General features: G+C 37.6%; 1 protein-coding gene across 1 annotated transcript; it reads left to right on the top strand.

Moving 5' to 3' along the window:
- Positions 1 to 2,829: 2,829 nt before the first annotated feature.
- On the top strand, positions 2,830 to 22,156 carry LOC139151033 (transient receptor potential cation channel subfamily A member 1-like). Its single transcript, XM_070723558.1, has 26 exons — positions 2,830 to 3,195; positions 3,793 to 3,949; positions 4,542 to 4,720; positions 4,851 to 4,955; positions 7,169 to 7,277; positions 7,599 to 7,696; positions 8,518 to 8,690; positions 9,236 to 9,284; positions 9,717 to 10,001; positions 10,440 to 10,522; positions 10,912 to 11,073; positions 11,418 to 11,529; positions 11,856 to 12,025; positions 12,663 to 12,807; positions 13,418 to 13,501; positions 14,192 to 14,262; positions 14,585 to 14,753; positions 15,160 to 15,285; positions 16,798 to 16,964; positions 17,553 to 17,613; positions 17,754 to 17,822; positions 18,275 to 18,454; positions 18,842 to 18,910; positions 19,524 to 19,631; positions 20,356 to 20,471; positions 21,832 to 22,156. The coding sequence occupies exons 1-26, from the start codon at positions 2,893 to 2,895 to the stop codon at positions 21,968 to 21,970; spliced, it is 3,489 nt and encodes a 1,162-aa protein (XP_070579659.1). The 5' UTR covers positions 2,830 to 2,892; the 3' UTR covers positions 21,971 to 22,156.
- The last annotated feature ends 1,859 nt before the right edge of the window (positions 22,157 to 24,015 follow it).

Raw genomic sequence — 24,015 nt, 5'->3', positions numbered from 1 at the left:
TAGAATAAAGATCTTATCAAAAATTTGAAACAAGACTGAACAGCACTATAGGCCAATAAGATATTAGTAAAATATGGAATTTACAGACAAGTTATTATTAAGAGCCTCCTAAATTTGTTCTTCCCTCAACTTCTCTAAGTCTTTCAAAGGCTTTTCTGTTGAAACAGGTCTTTGTGGTGAAAAAAGTTGTAGGTCGCGGTATAGTAAAAATCTTGTTGAGTTTCCACCTTATTCGGAATTATGGTTCCTACATTGATCACAATATGTTCCCCCTTATTGGCAGCAAAAATCACCGCGTGGGACTATGAAGCGAGAATGAAAACGACACCGTTATTTAATGAATGAAACTCTAATTATGCTTAAATAACTTACATCTCGCACTGCCAGACACGGTCAAGAAATCATATTTCAAAACGGAAGTGACGATTAGTTTTCAACAGTTACTGAACCTTGACTAGCCATTGGCCTAAATTGAAAAGTGACATAGTAAGTTGTCCACAACATCAAACGAATAATATGAAAACAAAATAGCAGTAGAGAACAGTATATTAGACAAGTGCTTGTAGCAGATTCTGTTCACAAGATGGTAGTGTTTCGATATATCCGTTAACAAATCAAAGATGGCTAGATATTTACCTGCATCTACGAACTACAACATTCTTTCGTTTGAACAGAGGCGGAGCTGTCGCCAGGCAACGTTATTGTGTAGCGCTGACAACAGTGAGTCTATGTCCCAAATTTAGGTTGGTGACGTTACAAGGCTTTCGAGACGGTGCCAAGCAATATTTTACATCTTTTAATGTCTCTGAAGATGGTTAGATGTTTACCTGTGTCTACGAACTACAGAATTCTTTCGTTTGAACAGAGGCGCCATGCTGCATGGAGTAGTCTTTCGCCAGGCGACGTTATTGTGCAGCGCTGACAACAATGAGTCTATGTCCCAAATTTAGGTTGGTGACGTTACAAGGCTTTCGAGACGGTGCCAAGCAAATTTTTACATCTTTTAATGTCCCAGTGTTACATGAGACTCCAGTGAGCATTGCCTGTCAAGTCAAGCGACTAGAAACAGTCACACGTCGACTCCAATCGATGCAGGGCACCGTGATATTGCACATTCACTGTACAGACTTTTCCCGCCATTATTCATTTGGCTTGGAAGTGTTTCCGTAGGTTAAACTGAAACATTGTATTTCACTTTCTGGAAAGCTGGCCAGTATGAAAGTCTCTGCGCCTAAAATTGGCGGGATTAGGCAAATGGCAAATTGGCTTTTAAATTCGGTACAATGATCAGGTTTTATAGTAATGGGGTAAATAATACGTCTGTCACTTTACGGTAATTTGCACACCATGCGTCCGCTGATCTGGAGCTGACAAGACACGACCCGGTTATGGCAACGTTTCCGCGCAGACTCAGAACAGGAAACGTCTCCTTATTTCAGGGAGGCTGAAGGCTCTGTTCAGTGTTGCGCTGAATGAAGTTTAATGCTTATGGGGATCTCATGCCATTTTTGACCACAGCGATCTTAATCGATAAAATCATATCAAAATGTTATCAGATTGACAATTATAGATTATTTAGAATTATAGATTGACAAGAATGTTTTACAAATGGAGATCCATCGCCCCACAAAATATTTTAGTGGTGCTCTACAGTATTTTCATTTCACCATGCATTTCTTTGGTGTTACTGTGTTGGGACGCACTTGTAAATCGTATCCCAGAGATTTTTTATTCAAAACCGAATTGTGTGCATTATATAAAGCAGTAAACATGGTGTATATATTACATCTTTGTTCAAAAAAGCTTCAAATTTGTGATATTTATAGCCAGTTCAGGTTACAGGACCTGGTTGCTATGTTTGTTCGTGATGGACTCCATAATCCACACGCTGAGCATTTTGAGTTACGATATTTCTCATCGTGCTTATAGCACTCGGTCAAAAAATAGAACATGTTTGTTGTTAGTACAAAAATATGGTAAGTGTATATTTTTCATCGTTTATCAAAGTTTGTTATGATTTAAAGAAATCACCGCAACATGAAAGAACAGTCGTTCTTTCATTTTGCAAAATTATGGTCTCAATTAGTCATGAGGTTGAGTTCGATTAGATGTCTTTCTGATGATAATTATCAACTATCAACATTTTTTATTCTCACTTTAATGTTATTTATGATATATTATTGTAATATATTGTTATCATTAGCTTTGTTAGCGTTGGCAAGGCAACAAATCGACAGTCACTATATTTAACAGTATATTTGTATTCAATAATGTCTATTAATAGATTGCAGAAATACTGACAAATTACGCCGTCAGCAAAACCTCAAAAGTGATGAATTACTACGCATGTACTGACAGATACGGCTACACCATCTAAGCTGCAATGTTCTTTATTTTTCTCGAAAACATTGGACCCTCTTTAGAAAAAACAAAAAAACGTCTTGACTTCGTGACTTAAGACAAGAGGTGTTTTTACAGGTTATGCTCACAGACAACAGAATTAACTAACATAAAACACCGGTTTGAATTTCAAATGTTGCATTATTTTAGGCAAGTATGGTTCCTGACTAAGTTGCATTGAATCAAAATGTTCTCTTTATTTAAAAAAATGAACTTCAGAATTTTAAGGAATTCTTTAAAAAGTTCAATCACCGTAAACTTTACGACGAAGACGCACAACATTATCTGTCGGTCTGTGAGTGACTTGACAAACAGAGTTTATTGGTGAGAGTGTAAATAACAAAAGACTTTTGTCCTCCTTATCGATTTGGATGGAGCGCTTTGTTGTCTCGCCTTTGTGTAGAATTCTTTAATTCGGTGAGGTAACGAGGTCATCCGACCAACTTGAAGCAAGCGACGTCCGCCGTGAGAGTGACGCAAACGACATTCAAAATGGCGTCCATCTTCCGACGTAAACGAGAAATCGGGCCCTCATCGGCACCTCAGTTGTCGGAAGGTTCCGAGACAGGCCGTAAGGTTCGGTCGTCTTTGGATAGAACACAGACGTGGACCAACCTCGTGTCCTCGATGCAAGCCCAGCAAATTGCCGCTCAGAGATGGGCGACCAAGACGAGGACTCTGAGGTCGGCGAGGGCAAATGCACAACAAAGTAATACCTTGCAGAACCTGATATTTAGCGTGGACTCTCCAGTTGCTAACTGTGATCCGGAGGACACGGACATAGATATCTGGCAGGTATGACGAAAGATATTCAGCTTCCTGGGAGGGAGAACAGAATACAGTCTACGGGATCGCTGGCACTTGATCAGTCTGTCATATCAAAACACGAATAACGCTTGCTTCGCAGATTTTACGTTCATCATTTATTATCGTTCAAAAACGAAACTATCCTTATGCCATCCGAACTATTTGTAATTATTTCAAGTCAATGTTTTCTTAGCGACAAGAAGGAAGACCATTGCAGTGAAAGTGTTCGTCAGCATTGCCTACATAAAAACTAGAGTACATAGTATCGCTATTCAGCACTCTATCACATTATTTTGACAGATTTTATGCCGATTTAATATTTTATGATAAAAAATATCGTTGCATTTATTTTTTTATAAAACGGCAGCTGGAATCGCGCAATATTTTACACATGCTGCCAGCAACAGGGTGTCGGATCGTTCAGTCGTAAAACTTCTAGTCTCCTGAGCATAACAGACAACCTGGTAAGATACCAACTGAACTAATAACCATATTCAGGGTTACAACTCCGCCTGTATAAATTAATGAACATCACTCCAAATCGTTATTTGCAGCCAAATATCATAATTGTACATTTACTCCTAGGCTGCCAAATTTGGTGACATCAGTGACTGTAAACGGCTGCTGGACGAGAAGCCATGGCTTTTGGATGTGCGGGATTCGCTGGGTGCCACCGCACTGCACTACGCCGTCAGGTTCAACCACAAGGACGTGGTTCAGGAACTGCTGAACAGAAACGTCGGTGAGTGAAACGTTTGTACTTCTCCAGTCAGCGCAATGAAAAAGAGAAGTTTGATTGTTACATCGAGTTAGTTACGGTGACTGCCTCACTGGTCCTAATCACGGAAATGCACAAAAATAATAAACTACTGTCACCATCGGCGTGAAAACAAACCTCATATTCTGAGCAGTCAAAATTAACTCAATCTTACCAAAAGATTAAATGTGGTCCCGGCAGAAAATAAGGAAACAAAATTACTTCAACGTTTCTGTGAGAAAATAACGCTGCTTGAATTGTTCACCTTCACTGGTGTCGATCTAACATATTGTCAATATCGAAAACAACTATTTCGGAAAGAAAAGTTTGCATTGAATCTTGGGAGTACGAGCATTGCTTCTGGTTGGATGACGGGGAGGAGAATGATAATCTAGCCTTTTTTACACGTGTTTGCAGCAATCATGTCTGTTTATTCATTTTCATTTGAAACCTTGAAAGTTGCATCTAACGAACAGATCAGCAATTTTTATCGTTCCTGACTCCCGGTCCTGACTTTTTACAAACACAAGAAAAATAAGTATATTCTTGGCGTATCCTCCTCTATTCAATTTCAAAGGCGTAAACGAAAAATTACCTGGGTACAAGATGACGGCCCTGCACCTGGCGGCCCGTTCTAATTTCACGAACATCATCAGGCGCCTGATAAAACACGGAGCAGACGTCAATGCCAGAGATGACAAGGGGCAGGTACCATTGCACTTGTGTACCAAGGAGGGACACTTTGAAGCCACCAAAGTAAGCAGAGATATATCAGTTAATATTCGATTTTATACAAATGTCAACCTTCTAAACACAAACAATCAATCATTCCATCTCTAGGAAAGTCACTCTTTTAATATTTTTTAACTTATTTTGGCTTTTCTAGCTCTTTTTATACGTAGGTGCTGACGTCAACGCCCGTGATAAGGATCACATGACACCTCTCCATTATGTTGCCAGTCGAGGTAACGCATCCATGTGTGATCTGCTGGTGAGTATCGCCAAAGTTGACAAGTAATTAATAATGAACAGAGAATTAGAGTTTCGCTATCCACGAGTCTTCATTCGTGACATTTTTGTTGTGAATATGGTACCTATACTGTTTCTTTCTTTCTTATCTTTTTTACTGTTCTTTTGGATGGCAAATCTCAAAATATTAAAGCGCCTGGGTGCACACGTGCTCGAGCGTGACATTCCGAGGTTCCAGAGCGGTCGGGCTTCACAGACACAGTCAAACAGAAACGCGTCACTGACTCGTTCACCTTCATGGCATGAGGTGCCAACTGAACAGTGGTGTTAGTATTTTACTTTCAGTGGAATACTCGCCATGGCTAATCAACGCTTTATATAAAACAGCCAAACATAATATACACTGATAATGTACACAATATCATACACAAAACGCAAACAACGAAAATATGAACAATGTGTTGAGTTGCTTTCCCTTTATTATATAACAATAAATACGACAAAATGAAATATAGTGCCTTCCGTCTTCATGTTCCACATAGCTGAACTGAAACGATCGATGTAACACAGATGTGGTAATTATCCACCAAAACAAGATTTCTAGAGCAATTCAAACTAAAATTACATCAATAATGTAAAAGGGCTATTCAACACACAGCTATTTATAACACGATTGGAACTTATTTGGGATAATTTGATGGTGAAGTAGAGTCGGTTTAATTTGCAAATGCTTTTTTCACTTGTTTTTAAGAGTAATTTGTAATATTTCAACAGTCAGCTATAAGACACCAATTACTTTTGAGAAATTTGAAAAAAATATGAAGATCAAATTATCCCGAATAAGTTCCAATTGGTTTTATATGTTCTTGTTGTTCAGCTATATGGAAATTAGACCGGGAAAGGTTCCAGTCTGCGTATCCTCAACAAACAAAAATTAATTGCAAAATAAATTCAAATATTTATGCCCATAATGTGGGCGTTATTCGTATTTACTACACAATTTTTTGAATATTAAATATGAGTCAAGATATTTAAGATTTAAATGAAAATATTCAATAGGAATATTTCGAATACAAGTTTTGAGTTCATAGTTCTATTCTACATGCAAATGCCTTTCATTTGATATCACTCGATAGTTTGAAAGCAAGTGTAGAGTACTTAACAATGAATTTTGTAATTCTATCGGAGTCATGCAAATTAGGTACTCGTGTGCATTATGCAAATTAAAGAATTACGGCCCTATTTGGCAGCTGCATATCGTCAATTTTTCGTGTAGCAGAGACAGTAGGCGTTCAAATGACGTTTGATATATGATGCGGTTCTACGTATTGAAATTATTAAAATATCGTTATTTAAAAGGAGAAAATATATTGTTCTACTTTAATAAGAAAATATTTTAGTAAAATCATTTTAATATCTCTTTGGATATCCATTTTGTATTCTACATGCAAATACCTTTCATTTGATATATCACTCGATAGTTTAAAGAATGTTTAGAGTACTTGATATATTTCCTAATTCTATCACATTTATGCAAATTATTTACCCGTCTGAATTATGCAAATTAAGGGCTACGACCGTACTTGATAGATCAAAATTGTCTATTTTCTTCAAGTAGAGGTAATAAGCTTTCAAATGATGTATGATGTATCTGTATTATGTGGCTTTATGTGTTAAAATTTTTAAAATATTGTTATTCAAAGGGGAAAATATTTTTTTCAAAATAAATATGACAAAAATTCAGTGAAATTAATTCAAATATCTGTTTGAATATCCATTTTGTATTGTACATCCAAATACCTTTCATTTGATATATCACTCGATAGTTTAAAAGTATGTTTAGAGTAGTTAACAATGAATTTCTAATTTTATATCGCATTTATGCAAATTGGATACCCGTGTGCTTATGCAAATTAGGGGTTATGGCCCTACTTGACAGCTCCACATCGTCAATTTTCTTAAAGTAGAGATAATAAAGCTTTCAAATGCGGAATGATTTGCTGTATGTAGGGTGGGTACATTATAAGTGCGAAAATAGGTGAGCATGCCGCTCGCCTAAAAGGCTATGAGACAGCTAGTTCAGAATACAGACGCGACGCGAAAATACTGCAAGTGCTCTGAAAGTCTTAAGTAATCATAATATGCAAGTAGGATTTTTATTTTCATACTAGCAGGTAACACGACTAATTAAAAAATACAGCCCACCGACTGACTATCATTTTTCCTGTTTGATAGTTGTGTTACGGTGCCGACCTGACGGCCAAAGAGATTAACGACATCACACCTGTAATGTTCGCTGCAATATGTGGTAGCATGCCGACAATGAAACTGTTAATAGATACAGGTAAAATTCATCAATTTAGTTTTCATAACCATTTCTTATTTCAAGACAAGAAATATTCGTCGGGATTGAGTTAAAACTCCTGATTGTCTAGGTAACGCCATTGGCTTATTTTCTAAGCTGACTTGATTTTCCAGAACTCTGTAACGTCGAATGAGAACATCAAATTTCCTCTTTAAAACACGACATTAAACATTTATAGTGAAACGGCCTTTTGACTGATGACATTTGTCGTTAAGCCGTATTGATTTGATTGCGCTATATGAAATGAATTACAATTAACACCATCACTTATCTCTGTCTACTTTTCACGTGTGCTCGCAGGCAGGAGTCTAAATTTGTCATGTGAGATGTTCATGGCGGATGAAGACGACGAAGGCAGCACTACTTTTCTGTTAGCAGTGGCAAGAAGTCACATTGAGGTAATATCATTCATTACCATTTCTACCTTACCAAGATGTAGTGCTGCTGTTTAAGGTAGATCGCGCCTCGAAAGTTAAAGACTTAAAATTTGGATCAAACTTTCCTCGAGCAAACATTCAACCATTCACTTTTAAATCTAGAATAAAAATCGGGGTCACCATGCAAATTTTTGTACTAAAAAACAAATTACCCTATACCGATATTTGAATTTCAAAATGACCGCCATCCCTATGTTCTTTTTATAGGGTAGAACAAAGTTTCCAATATTTTTCACAAAACTAAGCCAATTGAATGTTTACTCACTTCATAAGCTTCAAAATGAGCTTCCACAAGTAGTGGCAAAAATAATATTGTAAAAGTTTGAGAGTCCGAATATCTGTCTCCTTGGCGCTTTCTACCTTAAAATCTTGTCTAACCTCAGTCGGTCTATGATGAAGATAGCAGCAGAAACGACCATGCAATAAGAGAAGTGTGTGGGACTGACATGGCGACTGACGGTCAGACATACAGATCCACATAATCTACACAGACATGAAAACGAGCATCTTAATGAGACATGTGATGATAAAGACCCATTTGTCACTTTAAATAAATGCCCTATAATATGAAGATTTAATAACGTATAATCAGAAATCAGGCCGTATATTCTAGCAGACATTAGATTATAATGGAATACTAGACCTTTTTGATTAATAATAGAGAAGTTTGCTTGGCATAACCGCCGCGAACATACTCGAAACATGCGATCCTTTCATCGGATTGTTTATTATATACTGCAAACGACATCCTGAGCTATTTCTGTATATCTATGGTACTTTAGATCGCAGAGTACTGTTTGGACATTGGGGCAGACATCAACGCCCAGAAATGCAACGGTTTCACTGCACTCCATACAGCAGCCGTGATCGGCTATGTCGACATGACAACCATGCTGGTGAGAAGAGGAGCCAAGCTGAATGTTGTGGACCACGAGAGAATGACGCCATTGCACAGGTTAACACACAACACGATTGGGACTAATTTGGGATAATTGGATTTTCATGTTTTTAAAATTTCTCAAAAGTGTTAGGTGCTCTTTGGCTGATTGTTACAATATTACAAATTACTCATAGAAACAGGTGTATAACTTAAAAAGGAAGGCAGATGAGCTTACATTTGCAGATAAAACAGACATTACTTCACCATCCAATTATCCCAAATTAGTTCCAATCGTGTTACACATTAAACAGTATTAGAGAGGTTTAAGAATATCACACACGGATCTGAGAGTTTACGTACGAGGATGAAAAATCTTAAGTCGAGGAGACTGTGCTTTGCCGACCAGTATTCAGTGTATATTACTCAAACTGAGAAAATCGCACCATTAACGTCTTTGAACGAGGATGAGTTTCATCGAGGCGGACAAGTTGCTCGAACACCTTCGTTCCACATGGTACTTTCCAACGGAGGAGGCTTACGACACAGCACAGTAATTTGTCGCGACACTCGACACATGACTCAATGTAAACCTTACGTGCTGCATTTTCACTCTTTTTCAGAGCGGCTATGTACGGTAGTAACGTCGTTGCTGACGTCTTAATTAAAAACGTGAGTTTACACTTTCAATCGTTGGGTGTTCACAAAGTTTTGTTGGTGGAAGTGGTCTGTTAATTTTGAACAAGATCCAACATCATGAATTGTGCAGTCATGTTTTGCTTCAATGCATTGTTTTTATTTCAATACTTTTTACGCACAGCTTTGCTCAAAATCTAGTGCACTGAATATGGCAACATATCGTCAGTTTTTCGCTCATGTTAACAAAACTTCCCGACGTCATTCGACATTCAACTGTTCAGCATTGTGTTAAAACGTGATATTGATAAGCCACTGTTGAAACAAAATCGACATATATATTAATTGTCTTATAGTGATTGAGTGATTGTTTCCATATTTTCTGTAACAATTGTTTTGTTGGTCCGAAATCTGAATATGACATTGTCACGCCGCTGCAGTAATTCAGTTCCGTCTCCTATGGGACAGGGGTCCACATTGGAAGCACGTGACGTCGAAGGTTTTACGCCATTTCTTGCGGCAGCGTGGAAGGGGCAGACCGAGACAGCCAAGTATCTGATAGAGAACAACGCAAACGTTCACGCGAGGGACAGGGAGCTGAAGAACTGCCTTCACTGGGCTGCCGAAGGGAACCACACCGACTTCGTGGAAATGATACTGGAAAAAGTTTATGGAGGATGTACGCTGATTGAGAACAAGGATAAGAACGAGCAGACTCCGAGTCACGTTGCCGTGGAAACGGGAAATATTAAGGTTAGTTGGAATTGGTCGGTATTTTATTTTGTAATATCATTCCAATGAAACACCATATATCCGGACTATTAGATAGCGCCATCGTTGGCAGCAAAATGGCTCTTCATGAGTGATGCTGATCCATGTGGGTGACCGAAATAACACTGTGCTTTTTCAAAAGCTGATAAATATAAAGTCATCAACATTACATATGTTTGTTTGTTTGTAAAGGAATATACTTTCATCGCAAACTTGTTTCATACGTGACAATTACCCGTAAGACCTCATATTATGTATAATTTTATCAATGGGCTGATTGCATTCAGTACAAAAACTCCTTCTCCGCCAGTAAAAGTATTGAAATATGTAGTGAAACACATTGTGTACTGATTGACAGGGTCAGAATGAAAGATTCACAGCGTCTTGCATGTTTTATCATTTTATTTGTGTTTCTTTTAGATTTTGAATCTGCTAATAAAAGGCAATGCGTCGATATCCATAAGGGATTACAACGAACAAGCGCCGATACACCTAGCAGCAAAGTAGGTGGCCTTATCATCATTTAACTTAGCATGTTTGGTCGTTGCGTAGAACTGTTGTCAAATAAACTCTCAAGTTCTGAGTTGAGGTCAGCCTCCATTATTGTGCTCTCATAAAACTGCCTTTTGTTTTCGTGCTATTGTTTCGATAACAAATCACCGCTTGCGTGTAAATACGTCGGTTGGAAGCCTTCCATAGAGAGAGTATTCACTACCTACGTAACAAGACACTGTACATTTTCTTGTTTCCTTTTTCAAAGTTTCGTATAGGCCTAAATTATTTAATTTTACTGTGATTTGTCATTTCACGTTTTCTCCATTCTCTTCCGATTTTTTTTTCATTCCACTTTCACATCAGTTTCTGTTCGTTGTACATTTTTTTCATATCACAGAAAAGGCCGATTCGAGTGTATAGAAGCCCTCGCAGTAGTTGACGTCAGACATATCAACGACGACGACGGTGATGGCTGTACTCCACTCCTATTGGCCAGTCAAGCAGGTCATTTAAAGGTCGTCAATCACCTCCTGAAAGTGGGTGCCGACATCGGAAGCAGGTAGCCTATCCTACGGGAAATTTCTCACGGCAGATTCACTGATCGATTTTTTCTGCAAAGTGTCACTGAGGAACGTGCTGTTGTTAGGTTTACAAGGTGTTGATGACATTTTGAAGAACGGATTAATTTTCAATATTTGATAGACTTCTGTGCTACATTAATTAACATGCATTTATATCATACTTCTAGAAACCTCCCTCCTATCCCGCAACTTATGTGTCATGTAATTGTTTGTCAGTGTATTATGATCCTGTCAATTTACTGGAATGAATATATATCAATAGACATAGAAATGCGAACTATCGCGTAAGATGGTTGAATGTTTTTGGTTTTTTTTCTCTCAGGGATGAGAACAGACGCACAGCCCTGGCTTTGGCAGCGGCTGGGGGTCATGTTGACGTTGTGGCAACACTTCTTAAGAACCATGCCGACATTGATGCCACGGACAAGAATCGAGTAAGCATAGTCTCTTATGGTTCATTGTTTGTCCTGAAGTTGTTAAGATGAAACTCGTACTTTAAGATCTCTTTCACTTTTTGAATAATTTACTCGGCTGTAAGTCTTAGCAGTGACACCATGAAGTTACCAGGAGGTCGGGGTTCAAATGGTTAGAGATTGATCATTCGTCTTTGCAATTGCTGATATCTCTGGCCATAGCAAACCTTCAAACAGTTGCTCAATCAATTTTCATTACTAAAATAGATACTACCCGATGTGGTTGTTGCAACAGTGAATGCTCAACTCATAGGAAAAGTCATCGCCATCTGTCCTGTATTTTGCAGAATACTGCGTTACACTTGAGCGCCGCCAACGGACACGACGAAGTCACTTCGTATCTAATCGATGAAGGCGCCAATCCCTTGATGAAGAACAGCAAGGGAGAAAACTGTCTTGACATAGCAACCGAGAACCAAGAAGATGTCACGGCTACTGTCATCATCAACAGTAAAAAGTATGTCTAAATATTCGTGGTTTTCTAGTAGTCTAAAATGAGGAAAATCGCCATAGTAATGTCACGAACATACGTCTCGTCCTTTAGTATGAATTTTTTAAAAAGTGTGCTTTAATTTGGAATCGTTTAATGATAAACAAAATAAAGTAATGGGTTTCCTTTTCTTGTTTAATCTCGATTTATCTCACCTTGCATTGTCTTACATAGCGTTGCATTTCATTTCGTGTAGTGGCGATGAGTGAGATAAGAGGGTTTTGGATTGTGTAGTATACTAACTCAGGGATTCGATTTCAGACAAATGAAATACTCTCCATAGTATATATATATACTATAATTTACTATAATATAATATATATATATATATATATATATATATATATATATATATATATACTTCAAGTAGTTGAAGTATACATATAACATTGTCATCATTTGGTTTACTCATTCATTGTTCATTGATACACTTCGCAAAACAATACATTTCTTCAGGATGGATCATAGGTATTCGATTGACGTCATACCTTATGATTTGCTTTTCTACGTGAATTCAACTACTTGAAGTATACATTTTGTGCTCATAGCAGGTCTTGATGAAAACTAGCTTTGACTTACAGTTGTTCGTTTCGGTATTTAACAGGTGGCAAGATATTATTTCACAACATGACGATAAAGGGTTCACATCCTTCAACCGCCTCATCGAAAAACTACCAAACGTTGCTTACACGGTTTTAGATAAATGCGTACGATACACTCGCAAAGATAAACAAGATCCTGACCTCAAGGTATGCCACATGTGTTTGTTTGTTGCTTGTATGCGAGTCAAACGGCACTTACATGTACCTTAAGCCGGCATCAAGATGACATCAGCTGTAACTATCAACAATTCTTTTACTATTTTTTTTGTTTTCATATCATCTACGATTGATATGCATTGCTTTTCTCCCTAAGAGATTATGATGTACGCTGTATTAAGCTTGTCAACTCACCCTGTACACATGTAATGTTTCAGTCCGGACTAAAATTCAAATGTAAACAATAATAGTAAACTTTACACGTATACATTCTGTGCTGACAAGTTATAAAAATAGTGGATGTTTGTTACTTTTGGGAGTAGAAAGAAAACTTGCAGGTCACATACAAAATGAAAATAGTTAACAAAATCATCAAAAGTTACATCTAGTATTATATTGACATAAGCAGATAAAATGTCCCTTACAATAGTCGTGTGACAAACGTAGCAAAGTAACAGGATTGGATCGCGAAATAAATTCCATCAGTTATAAAACCCGGGATTGCATTATCGCTTCTCCTCGAATGATATATAAAAATATGGGCCGACCTTTACGGGACACCTGTTGGGTCTAAAGGTCTTAAATGCCATCTTTTTTTCAGGTGACGTATAATTTTCGCCATGTTGATCCCGGTCCTGATTCTGTGACAGCTATAACTCTTGGAAAGAAGTGGACGGCCTTAAAAGTTAGTACAGTTGCGTCACCGGATCAAAAACTCCGTTGTCTTGATGATTTTTTACACTTCCACTGTAAATGATGTAAATGATGATAAACGCTCATTTGTGTCGAAAAATGGTCTGGCAAAAATCACTATTCTAAAATAATCAATTTCAGTGACTATAAGAACATGAATTATTATTGAAAAAATTATTTTAATAAAATATATACAAATACGGCATCCATCCATCCATCCATCCATCCATCCATCCATCCATCCATCCATCCATCCATCCATCCATCCATCCATCCATCCATACATACATACATACATACATACATACATACATACATACATACATACATACATACATACATACATACATACATACATACATACATACACACATACATACATACATACGTACGTTACGTACGTACGTACGTACGTACGTACGTACATACATACATACATACATACATACATACATACATACATACATACATACATACACAAATACGGCATCCATCCATCCATCCATCCATCCATCCATCCATCCATCCATCCATACATACATACGTACATACATACGTAACGAACTTACCACGTACTTATGTCAAATAAGATGTTTTTAGGAGAATTTTATCTCTGCTGAATTGTGACAGTATTTTTCTAGCTAGAGAAAATCACAAACACACGTATCGTTTTCTTTCGCAGACAATGGTTTCTTGGAAAAGACAAAATCTTTTAACCCATGAACTTTGCAGAACCCTACTAGATTTAAAGTGGTAAGTATTTGTACTTTAACGAAGTGATTGACCTGCTGGCCTCGCCTTTGGCTACGACTATCCTCCTAATAGCCGTTAGAACGATTTTACAATGAACTTGAGAGTCACATGATTCGACGTGTCATACTATCTATAGATTCTGAATCTATCGAAACTTTAACACTTCTTTAATGTTGTCGACAATTTATTTTCCAATGTCACTGTTTCTCGTTGGAGAGCGTCTGAAGTCAATTATTCTTAAATCTTTACATGCCTTTGCGAAATTCTCTCGATTCAAATTTCTTGACATTTCTAAAGAGTTGTCTCAATCTCTCGTCTTCAGGAAAACATTCGGCCGGGCTATGTTTCTGTTCGATGTCTTCATATATTTGGCATATCTGCTAACTCTGACCTATCTATGCCTCGGCACCGATCACATATTCAACAGTCCGAAGGACGGAAAGGGCTGTCCCCTACCCGCCGGACTCAATTTAAGCATACCCCACGGTTTGGTGAGTTTGTTTTATTGAACTGCCACGCTATCCTCCAGTGAGTTGCTGGCTAGCTCGGTATGCAGGAAACAGTAGAATAAAGGCAGCTTGTTTGCCATGTGCGTACTTGCTCATCAGAACAATCCATTGTATTCTTCACAAAACCGCCCGAGGGAAGTCAGCAAACGGGGCCCTAACAATGTACCTTCTCGTAGATCTGAAGTCTCGCACTCTTGTTTGTAATAATCATCATGTGAAATTGCCGGTAACATAAAGTGTTATCAAACGATTAAATTTTAACATCCCTGGTGTTTTCAACCTTTACTGCTCAACCAAGCTCTTCAGAACAAAAGATAGCCTCGCTAGACACAAATGTCTTTTCGAGTAATATTAATTAATGATCACTGTTTTATTCTTTTTCACACAGAGCGTACGCTTTATAACCGTTCCAGGCTACGACCTAAACAGACTACAATTATTTGCCCTGGAGCTGTTTATCACCGTATACCTATCTGTCTGCGTTCTTAGAGAATTTTATGAACTACTCCAGTCGGTAAGAAGAACGCCATGTATACTGCCATATCGCAAGTCTTGGTTTTGTTGCCAGCTATCAAAAAATCATTGTTTATAAACTAGAAGGTTACACAATTATCCGCGCACGCAACGAGACTTAGAAATCTGCCTTGCGCGTGAAATAAGGCTAGGTCTATACTTGTTCGTCCAACTGATCTTAAACTATCGAAATGTCAAAACAAGCAACCATGTTTTATCATTAATATGCGGTAGTGGTACCTGTTGATGCTTTTTCTATGTCATATTTGTTCTGTAACGCGACCCGATTTGCTTTCGACCAAAATTATCCTGAAACTTATTTAATCCTTCAGCTCAGTCTGCCAATGTACACACACAGTGTGTCAAAAGCATCGTTACTGAATATATGAGAGTCGGGTCCCAACATGTTACATCTATACCACGGGCGTGAAATTTATGCTCACCGTCTGTGCCTTTTGTTCAAACAATTGTCATCAACCGGCGTTTGAGCGGGTATACCAACAAAAGTTAGTATAAAAATGTTTACCAAATTTAGCGCAAAAATTGCGAAAACAAGTTAGAGCTTTTATTCAACTTAAACATTGATGAATAGAGTTTGAACGTGTCTTTTGAAATTACGTTCAATTTTTTACACAATTTTTAGATTCAAGTCCGTTGTGCTCCAGTTGCCATTGGATACGTTCCGTGCAATGTCAAAGAGGACATTCCAACCTTCGTTCAGTATCGTTTGACGAAAGGGTGACCCGTGTTATTTGATCGGTCAATTGAGGAATCAATCGATCAATCGATTGATAGTTGTAAAACGCCGAGTTCGCTAGCACAAGGGCTTCCTTGTCTAGCACCGTGCACAAATGTAGCGTTTCTTGAATAAATGAATAGAATGTCATAGCAATAACCATGAGACAAAGAGGAGACTTGACGTAAAGTTCTATGTAAAACAATGAACGATGCGGTCACAGAATGTCAGGTATAGTTAGCGTAGTCATGTCCAGCGTTGAGTCACATCCATTCTGACTGCCGCATGAACTGCTCGTATTCCGTTCGATACACTCGCAATAACAGCTGGTAAAGTAACTCACTCACATAGCGGTTTTACCAGCTGCCGGACCCGACTGCGCATGTGCTGAAGCTGCCCAGCGGATGATAACATGAACATTTTGAAAGTTTTACATGGTTAAAAGGTCATGCGATAAATTAAATAAAATGCTCTGTTATGACTACTTTAATCGATATATGCTTTTCAATTTTAGAAATTCATGAAAGCAAAACGTTTAATTCGTGCATGAAGCATGTATTTATGGCATGGAATAATAAAATAACTGTTACTGAGATATTGAATAGCCCATGCGTGACGAATAATTTCCTAAAATATAATTTCGATCATCGGGAATAACACGTCAGATTTTTGGTTGAAATTCTTTAAGAGGTTCCGCTCACTGAAATGTGATTATGATAATTCTTCTGAATCCTTACTGATTGATAAAATTATTGACTTTCTGTTCTCGGATTACAGGGATACCGCTATTTCATGGAGATTTCGAACTGGGTCGACTGGGGGCTGTACATCAGCGCCCTGTACTTCATCCTACCACCTGGTAAGAGACCCTGTACCGGGCAATGGGCCAGCGGAGCGATAGCTTTGTTCCTCTCCTGGTTGAATCTCATTCTGTACTTCAGAAGGTAAGACAAGGGAATAAAGGATACAGTCTGCAAAGAAAGACGGAAAAGTGCCTGATTTAACGTTTTGGTAAAGGGTTTAATTGGTTGGATGACGAACCAGTCACCTAGACTTCGAAAACAAACACAAATGTGTCGGCACGTATGTTGGCACGTACATTTAGTCAGTATATTTAAGGTATAATGCTCCTCGGGAAGAAATATTCGCTCTTTCAAATTTTTATAAATATTTTCTGAATTACCACTTGTTGGGACTCATTTTAAAGCTCTTGGAGTCAGAAAAATGTTCGACCATCTTAGTTTTTCGAAATCGAGAGGCCATTTTGAATTGCAAATATCGATAACCAATGTCTGGTAATTTGTTTTTTTTCTAGTACCAAACTTTGTAGGGTGACCCCTGATTTTTATTTTCTCTGAAAGCTTCATTTACGAAAGTTTGAGCAAAAGTTCAAGTCTTTCACTTTCGCAGCGCATACTACCTTAAACGTGAATGCCGAATGAAACCCTTTATACAACGTTGCCGTTCACGAGACTTCGCTGTTCATGTAAATTACAGTTCATTAAATTGTAGTGTTCCCATTGATTTCCCAGAACAAGTCTATTCGGTCTATATGTCGTCATGTTTTTCAAAGTTCTGAAATCCTTTCTAAAGGTGAGTGGAATCATATTTTTGCGTACTTGGTAAAAATTACGATATCCAACACATTGAAATTGATTATATACCCGTGTTTAAAGTCTGAAGAGGCTGTATATTAAGGATCATTTATAAGTTTTCTAAATTATTTACACTAGGTTGGGTTGGTATATCTACTTTTTGCGGTCGGTTTCGCCTTCTCCTTCTACATGTTGTTGGCTACTTTGGTAAGTGAGCTTCATTGTAATACCCCTCTACTTGTAAATTGCAGTCCAATTATTCGTCGACTAACTGCCACCATTTGGAAGTCCAGATTATATTTCAAGTAGAAAACATTTGATTTATTCAGCAATCCAGCAATATTTTTCATTTAAGACTTAGTGCAGAAAAAAGCAACCTTAACAGTTTGTTCTGTATACGGATGATGATATTAAGGGCAACAAAGTCAGCGTCGTCTACTGATCTACATGATATAAGTAAAAAATACAATGCAACATTTAGCAAAAAAAAAACATATCTTAGGCATGATGGAAAATACGTTTTCAACTAGCCATTCAATCATGATATTGTTTTTCTATTATTAAAGACACACTTGCCAATAGAATCGTGACTCATGTGTGTACCAACTTTGCACAAGCTAATGACGTCTGAATGTATGCTTATTTTGTTGCTTCTATAGGACGCTTACAGTTCGCTGGGAAAATCCCTGATTACCACGTTGGTGATGACCATTGGCGAGTTGTCCTACGCCGACGCGTTTTACAACGAAAACCCAGAATTGAATAAATGGGAGGAAATATCCCTGGTGATGTACATCGTATTTATCTTCGTCATGCCGATAGTCTTGATGAATTTAATGGTAATACAGGCTTGTCATTTACTTCCTAGTATTTCTGATTGGGACTGTTTTGTATGGGAAACTGATTATCATGACGTCATATCTGTAATCTCTAGGTTGATTGTTGCAAATAATATCAAAAAGCAGACTTTCTATTATTAGGCACATGATAGTTCACTGAACTACACGGGCGGGTCGACTAACGCTCTTAGCAATGTTTGTTGTGCCGATGACCTGATGGCAGTACAATTACTGACTGCAGTTTGGCTAAATAATCACACAAAAGGAAAGAGTATTCAATTTACACACGTCTATAAAATAACCCAGACTATAACTGAGGGGGTAAAATCCCACCTTCAATAGGAAATTATAAGGGAACCTAATCGAATGGCATGTATATCCTTGCAGCTCGGTGTGGCAGTAGGTGACATTGATGAAGTCAGAAAGACAGCGACAATCGAGAAACTAGAAATGGAGGTACGTAAGCTAAAGCACACATGAAGAATTACCCAGGGGGTGACCTATGGCAAAACGGACACTTACTTTGATGATGCCTGAATGGTCATTTAAAGAACAACTCGTACAAAAAGACTTCAAGAACAATAACGTGGCCTCGGTCATGGTGATAAATAAAACTACTGATACTACGATCCTGTTCTGAAGAATTTCACAGGTTCTTACAAAGATGAAGATTTACGACGACAGATTTCTAAAGAGAGCTCATCTTGACATAACGATAAAGTAGCAATCTCATTAAAAAGATACATGTTGGAACCTGTGATGTCATCTAGCAGAGGTGTACTGTTCAGCACCATGGGTTTTGTCGTTTTGTATAGGCACGGTTTAAACACAGATCTTCGAGAAAAACGGGACAGGTTACTGCGGCTGTTTCTTTATATAAGCTAGCTTGGAATATATTTAGTTTATTTGCCAAGCGGTCCCCGACAGCAGTACCTCGGTTTTTCTCGAGGGTCTATGTTTTAAATTTTTCTGCCAATTTTAATCTTACCTCATGACTTTGGTTGACGTTACCACATTTGTCATAATTTTTTTCTGTGTGTTGTGTCCTCTGTCGTTTTGATCCTTATAGATTAATCTGCTAAATCATATGGAAAGGAGTTTGCCTAAATTTATTCAGCGTAAATTGTACGTTCCGAACTTGACGGTGGAACCTAACGCCATTCGTTGCTGCAGTAAGGCAAGTTTGTTTGTTATTTCATTACTCGTATCAGTTCGGATATACTCCCTTCACTGAGCGATAATATATGTTATAGCCCAAACATGGGACTATGTGCCGAGGGTAGGTGACCATTTGCCCGACGTAAGGAGGGCAAATGATCTCCTGCCCCGAGGGTACATAGTCCCTTGTTTGGGCTATAATATTTTTATTACATGCCTCTCTTACACAGTTTTCACTCAAAATATTTACATTTATAGGCAAATAATAATCAGATGCTTTATTCCATTTTAGACGGAAAACCTTTAAAAATGGAACGATTTTCATCATCGAATGGTGCATTGATATATTTGAACTACTGTTATGCGGTTTTTCAATTTTTTCTGCAAAATTTTCCAAAAACCGGATTTCCTGTGCAAAACATGAAATTTCAACATTTTTACATCAAAAAGTTGTCAAGTTGAAAATAGTTCCGGTTTACTTTCAGTCCAATGATGACTTTGCGGCCCGCGACGTCATCGAAGAGTTACCATTGAATTCTATGGAGCGCGCGACGTTCGATATGCGAGGCATGTAATAAATCTTTCCCAGTCTCCAGTTTGATGAAACCATGACAACAAGAGTTTGTATTTTCTGCATTTTCTGCAGCCAGTCATCAGAAACATTATGAAGCCAACTCTAAAAAATTAGCATTATCAAATAGTTGTACATCTGTAACGTTCTGTATTTTTGTTTTACTTGACAGGTGAAAGACCGAGTCTCGACGGCTATACGGGAATTGGAAGGCACGGGGAAATCGGAAAAGTCGGAAACGGAAGAAGCGGAAGCCTTGATTGGAAATATAGAAGAATTTCGATCGAGGTAATATATACATGGGTATCAAAACACCGAGTCAAAAACCGTCCTCAACGAAACTTGCAACCATTCAGTTCAATAATTGAGAATAAAATTCACGAATCACGTCACAGTGCAAATTTCGGATTACGGCTTGAATAAATAATCTAACACTTGCCAATATTTGAAATTCAAAACGACCGCAATGTCCTGCGTTATCTCCATATGGTAAAATACTTTTTTTTTTCGATTTACACAAAAACGTGACGATGAAAAGTTCGTTCACTTCCGTTTAGCTTCAAAATGAATCCGCACAATCAGCAGATAAGAACAGTGTTATGGACATCTGAAAAAGTTCGAATACCTGTTCCCGAGGCGTGTAAGGGTATATAGTGTTCTGTATTATATATGATGCAAACAAAAATGGTACAAAATAGTTTGCCTTTTGCCTGCTTTGCCCCATTCAGTTTCCAGAGTAAACTTGCAAAATAATCACCTTGTCAGATAAAAACTGTAGTATGCGATAATGAACATAGGCGTTGGAAACGGTTACCATGAATAGAAAGAGAAGGGGTGATTCGGTAACGATGACGTCAATTCCATGCTGAAAATATTCTCAGTGTAACTGCTATTGAGTACACACAGTGGCTTATTCGATCGGGCGTATCAGGTTTATTCCACAGCTGCTGATAGCGTATGGAGACTCCAATATATAGAATACATCCATAGTAACGGACTCATCGTCAGAGGACGGCGAGTTTAGTACTTAAACACGGTGTTGTGCTCTTTAGTGAGGCACTTTACTCATCATTGCTCCATTGGTTATGCGTACCTCACCCTATAATTGGGCCTTCGCCTGTGCTGAATGATGGATTGAACAAAAAACATACAAAACATGAATGCAACACCGTACATCAAACAAACCTGTTAAGAATCCAGGGATGTTTTGATTCCACACCCAAAAGGTTTTTGCCAGAATTTTGATCAAAAACTGTAGCTAATGAAATATGATGTCCATTTGGTCCAAAATTATCACAAAAATTTCAGAAAAATTCATAAAAATTGGTAAAATGTGGCAGTAAAATTTTGGTGAGAAAATTACAGCTCTCAAAGGGTTAATTAATATATATTTATGTCCATCGTAAAGATTGTACATTGCGTTTTTACATATATTATTGTTCCAGATGAAATATAGTGTCAATTTACAGTCATTGCTATTTAATATTGTTTGCAGAACCCTAATTATAAAAACCTCGCCCCTTTCCGTGATTTTTTGGAACACACGGGTATCCATATTCCCGGAGTGCAAGGACCGAGCCCTATGGTCAAAGAGATGTTCAGTATTATAATAACATTTACTGTATTTTCTCACTCCGTTGTCCACCAGCGTACAGAAACGACAGCGGCTGTTGACACGGATGCTAGACCTGCACAGCAGTCTCCTACAAAAGATGGCAGAGAAACTCAACGTCAAGTTCGACGAAGCTGAATTCAGAGCCATCAAAGATTTATCAAATATAAACTGATTCAATAGCAAATAAACATCAGGTCATCGTTAAATTGTACGGAGAAAATCATTCTTGCGGCGATGTTTAAAAAAAGAACATTTACATTTTCAATAATGCAAAATGCATTTCATATGTAATAATCTTTATGATAATGAACTGTAATGAAATTATTTTTATAATAAAATGTGTAAATTGTATTTGAAATATCCATATATTACAGAACTTTTCTTATTATGTAATTATTGTAAAAGTTTGCATTGTATATAAAATATACATCTATTTTGCTATTTAATTTACTTTATATTGAAAAGAAAATTCGTGTATATTGCTAAAGACGACAAAAATACTGAAAACCGAATGATTGTTGCTTAATAACAATTTACATCCCAGACACTAATCTAAACATCAAACCTAATCTTTTAAATACTAACTTAAGTTATTTAATATTATTATTATTCGGATTTATTTAATTTCGATAAACTGTTGAGCCAGTGGCTTTTCTCACACAGTGTCGAGAAATCATGAAAATATACCATATTTATCATAAATGCTATACCCGTATTGCCATTCTCCTATTGTTTAGAGGGTACTGATATGAACCCGTATTTTAACTAGTGAAAATACGAATTCTGTTTTCCCTGTAACCGACTATGCGTACGCGTGACCTTCGCAGGTATGTTCATAGCTGAGTGAATAAGACTTCTGACACTCGTAAACGTCATGGTGATTGGGCCAAAAATAAATTGTACTGTTCCGATAACATGGTTTTCAAAAATTGGGTAGGTAGGTTGGCAGGAATTTTTTTCCCAAAATATTTTTATTTTTAAATATGCATTTTTCAGGGGTTCAGAGCGGTCAAACACTGGCCACAACATTTAATGTATCATACATATAAAAGGAAAAAAAATCATACAAGACATCCTCGTTCAAACAAAAATCAAATGCCAAGTAACGAACGCGTGATTTTACGGTTTTTCTCTTTCTTTCTTTTTTCTTACGTGTTTACGTAGCTCTAAAAAGTTTAGGGTCTAGAGGTAAAAATAGGGTAGGTCGGGTTATCGGAACAACACATTTTTTTGTTCGGCCTTATGGTCAAAATTTTGTTATTTGCAGTCAGTTCATGGGCATTGAACTTAAGTACAAGTACAGTTGTATCAAAAACATTCAAAGGAACGCATTGAAAATTTGTACGTTTTGCGACCGACACCTGTCATCGTTCACGGGCGGTCCCATTCGGTGCAGTGAAGTGTTGTCGTCTACGCTGCTGAAGATTGCGATCATGATAGATCTATCATGATATAAACACTATACGACAAGTTTCCTCTCGACGAGTTTAAGTAACTAGGTGGTGAATTACATCGTTTACAGCCATAAATGAGCCACAAAATTCCAACCGCACCGAAAATACTCTCGACAAGAGAAGACAGAGAAGGCGCACGTATTATATTTCCGATTTGTACCTGTCAGTGAGATTCACAGGTCCAGTTGGTGCATACTAAATTTACTGAAAGGGATAGGTACACAGTGGATCTGATATTTTGCTGTCAATAGAGTTTTGTTCGCAGACAAAAGTTCAACTTGAATTGTGTATCCTGATAGAAATGCCCCCACGGCTTGACTCCACTTTAAGCATTAATTTACCATTAATGACTTGACTTTAGTTCTGCATACACATACATAAGCCATCTAACACATACTACAAATTAGGGAAGATAGTGTCTTGGACCTGTGTTACAATGTCTAGCTCTACCTTTCATGTTTTCACACGGCCTGTTTTTTTCATTAAAGGGACAAAGTCGGCAATTTTTCATGAATACGAGATATTACTTATATTGTTTGACATGTTGAAAGATACTGAATGAATGGGTGACCATGCATATATTCGACCCCTGTTTTAGACAAATTAAATGAAACCATCGCGAAAATGAATTAATGGTCATGACTTTAATTCATTTTCGGGGTGGTTTTATGTATCGTGTCTATGTTCATGTATAGTGTCGCCACTCCAGCGCTACCCTTTCTTTCCGCCGTTCCCTCAAGACTTTTCTCTTTAAACAGTAGTT

This window comes from Ptychodera flava, chromosome 15 (assembly GCF_041260155.1).
Source record: "Ptychodera flava strain L36383 chromosome 15, AS_Pfla_20210202, whole genome shotgun sequence".
Classification (NCBI taxonomy): Eukaryota; Metazoa; Hemichordata; class Enteropneusta; family Ptychoderidae; genus Ptychodera; species Ptychodera flava.
Note: the sequence above shows the minus strand (reverse complement) of the source record. Positions and strands in the feature narration are given on the sequence as shown.

Excerpts from the sequence above, each read along its gene's own strand:
- LOC139151033 (XM_070723558.1), top strand. The coding sequence starts at position 2,893 with ATGGCGTCCATCTTCCGACGTAAACGAGAAATCGGGCCCTCATCGGCA. Across the intron at positions 4,721-4,850 it reads GACACTTTGAAGCCACCAAA|CTCTTTTTATACGTAGGTGC; the intron begins GTAAGCAGAGAT and ends TGGCTTTTCTAG. Across the intron at positions 18,455-18,841 it reads TAGTCTTGATGAATTTAATG|CTCGGTGTGGCAGTAGGTGA; the intron begins GTAATACAGGCT and ends ATATCCTTGCAG.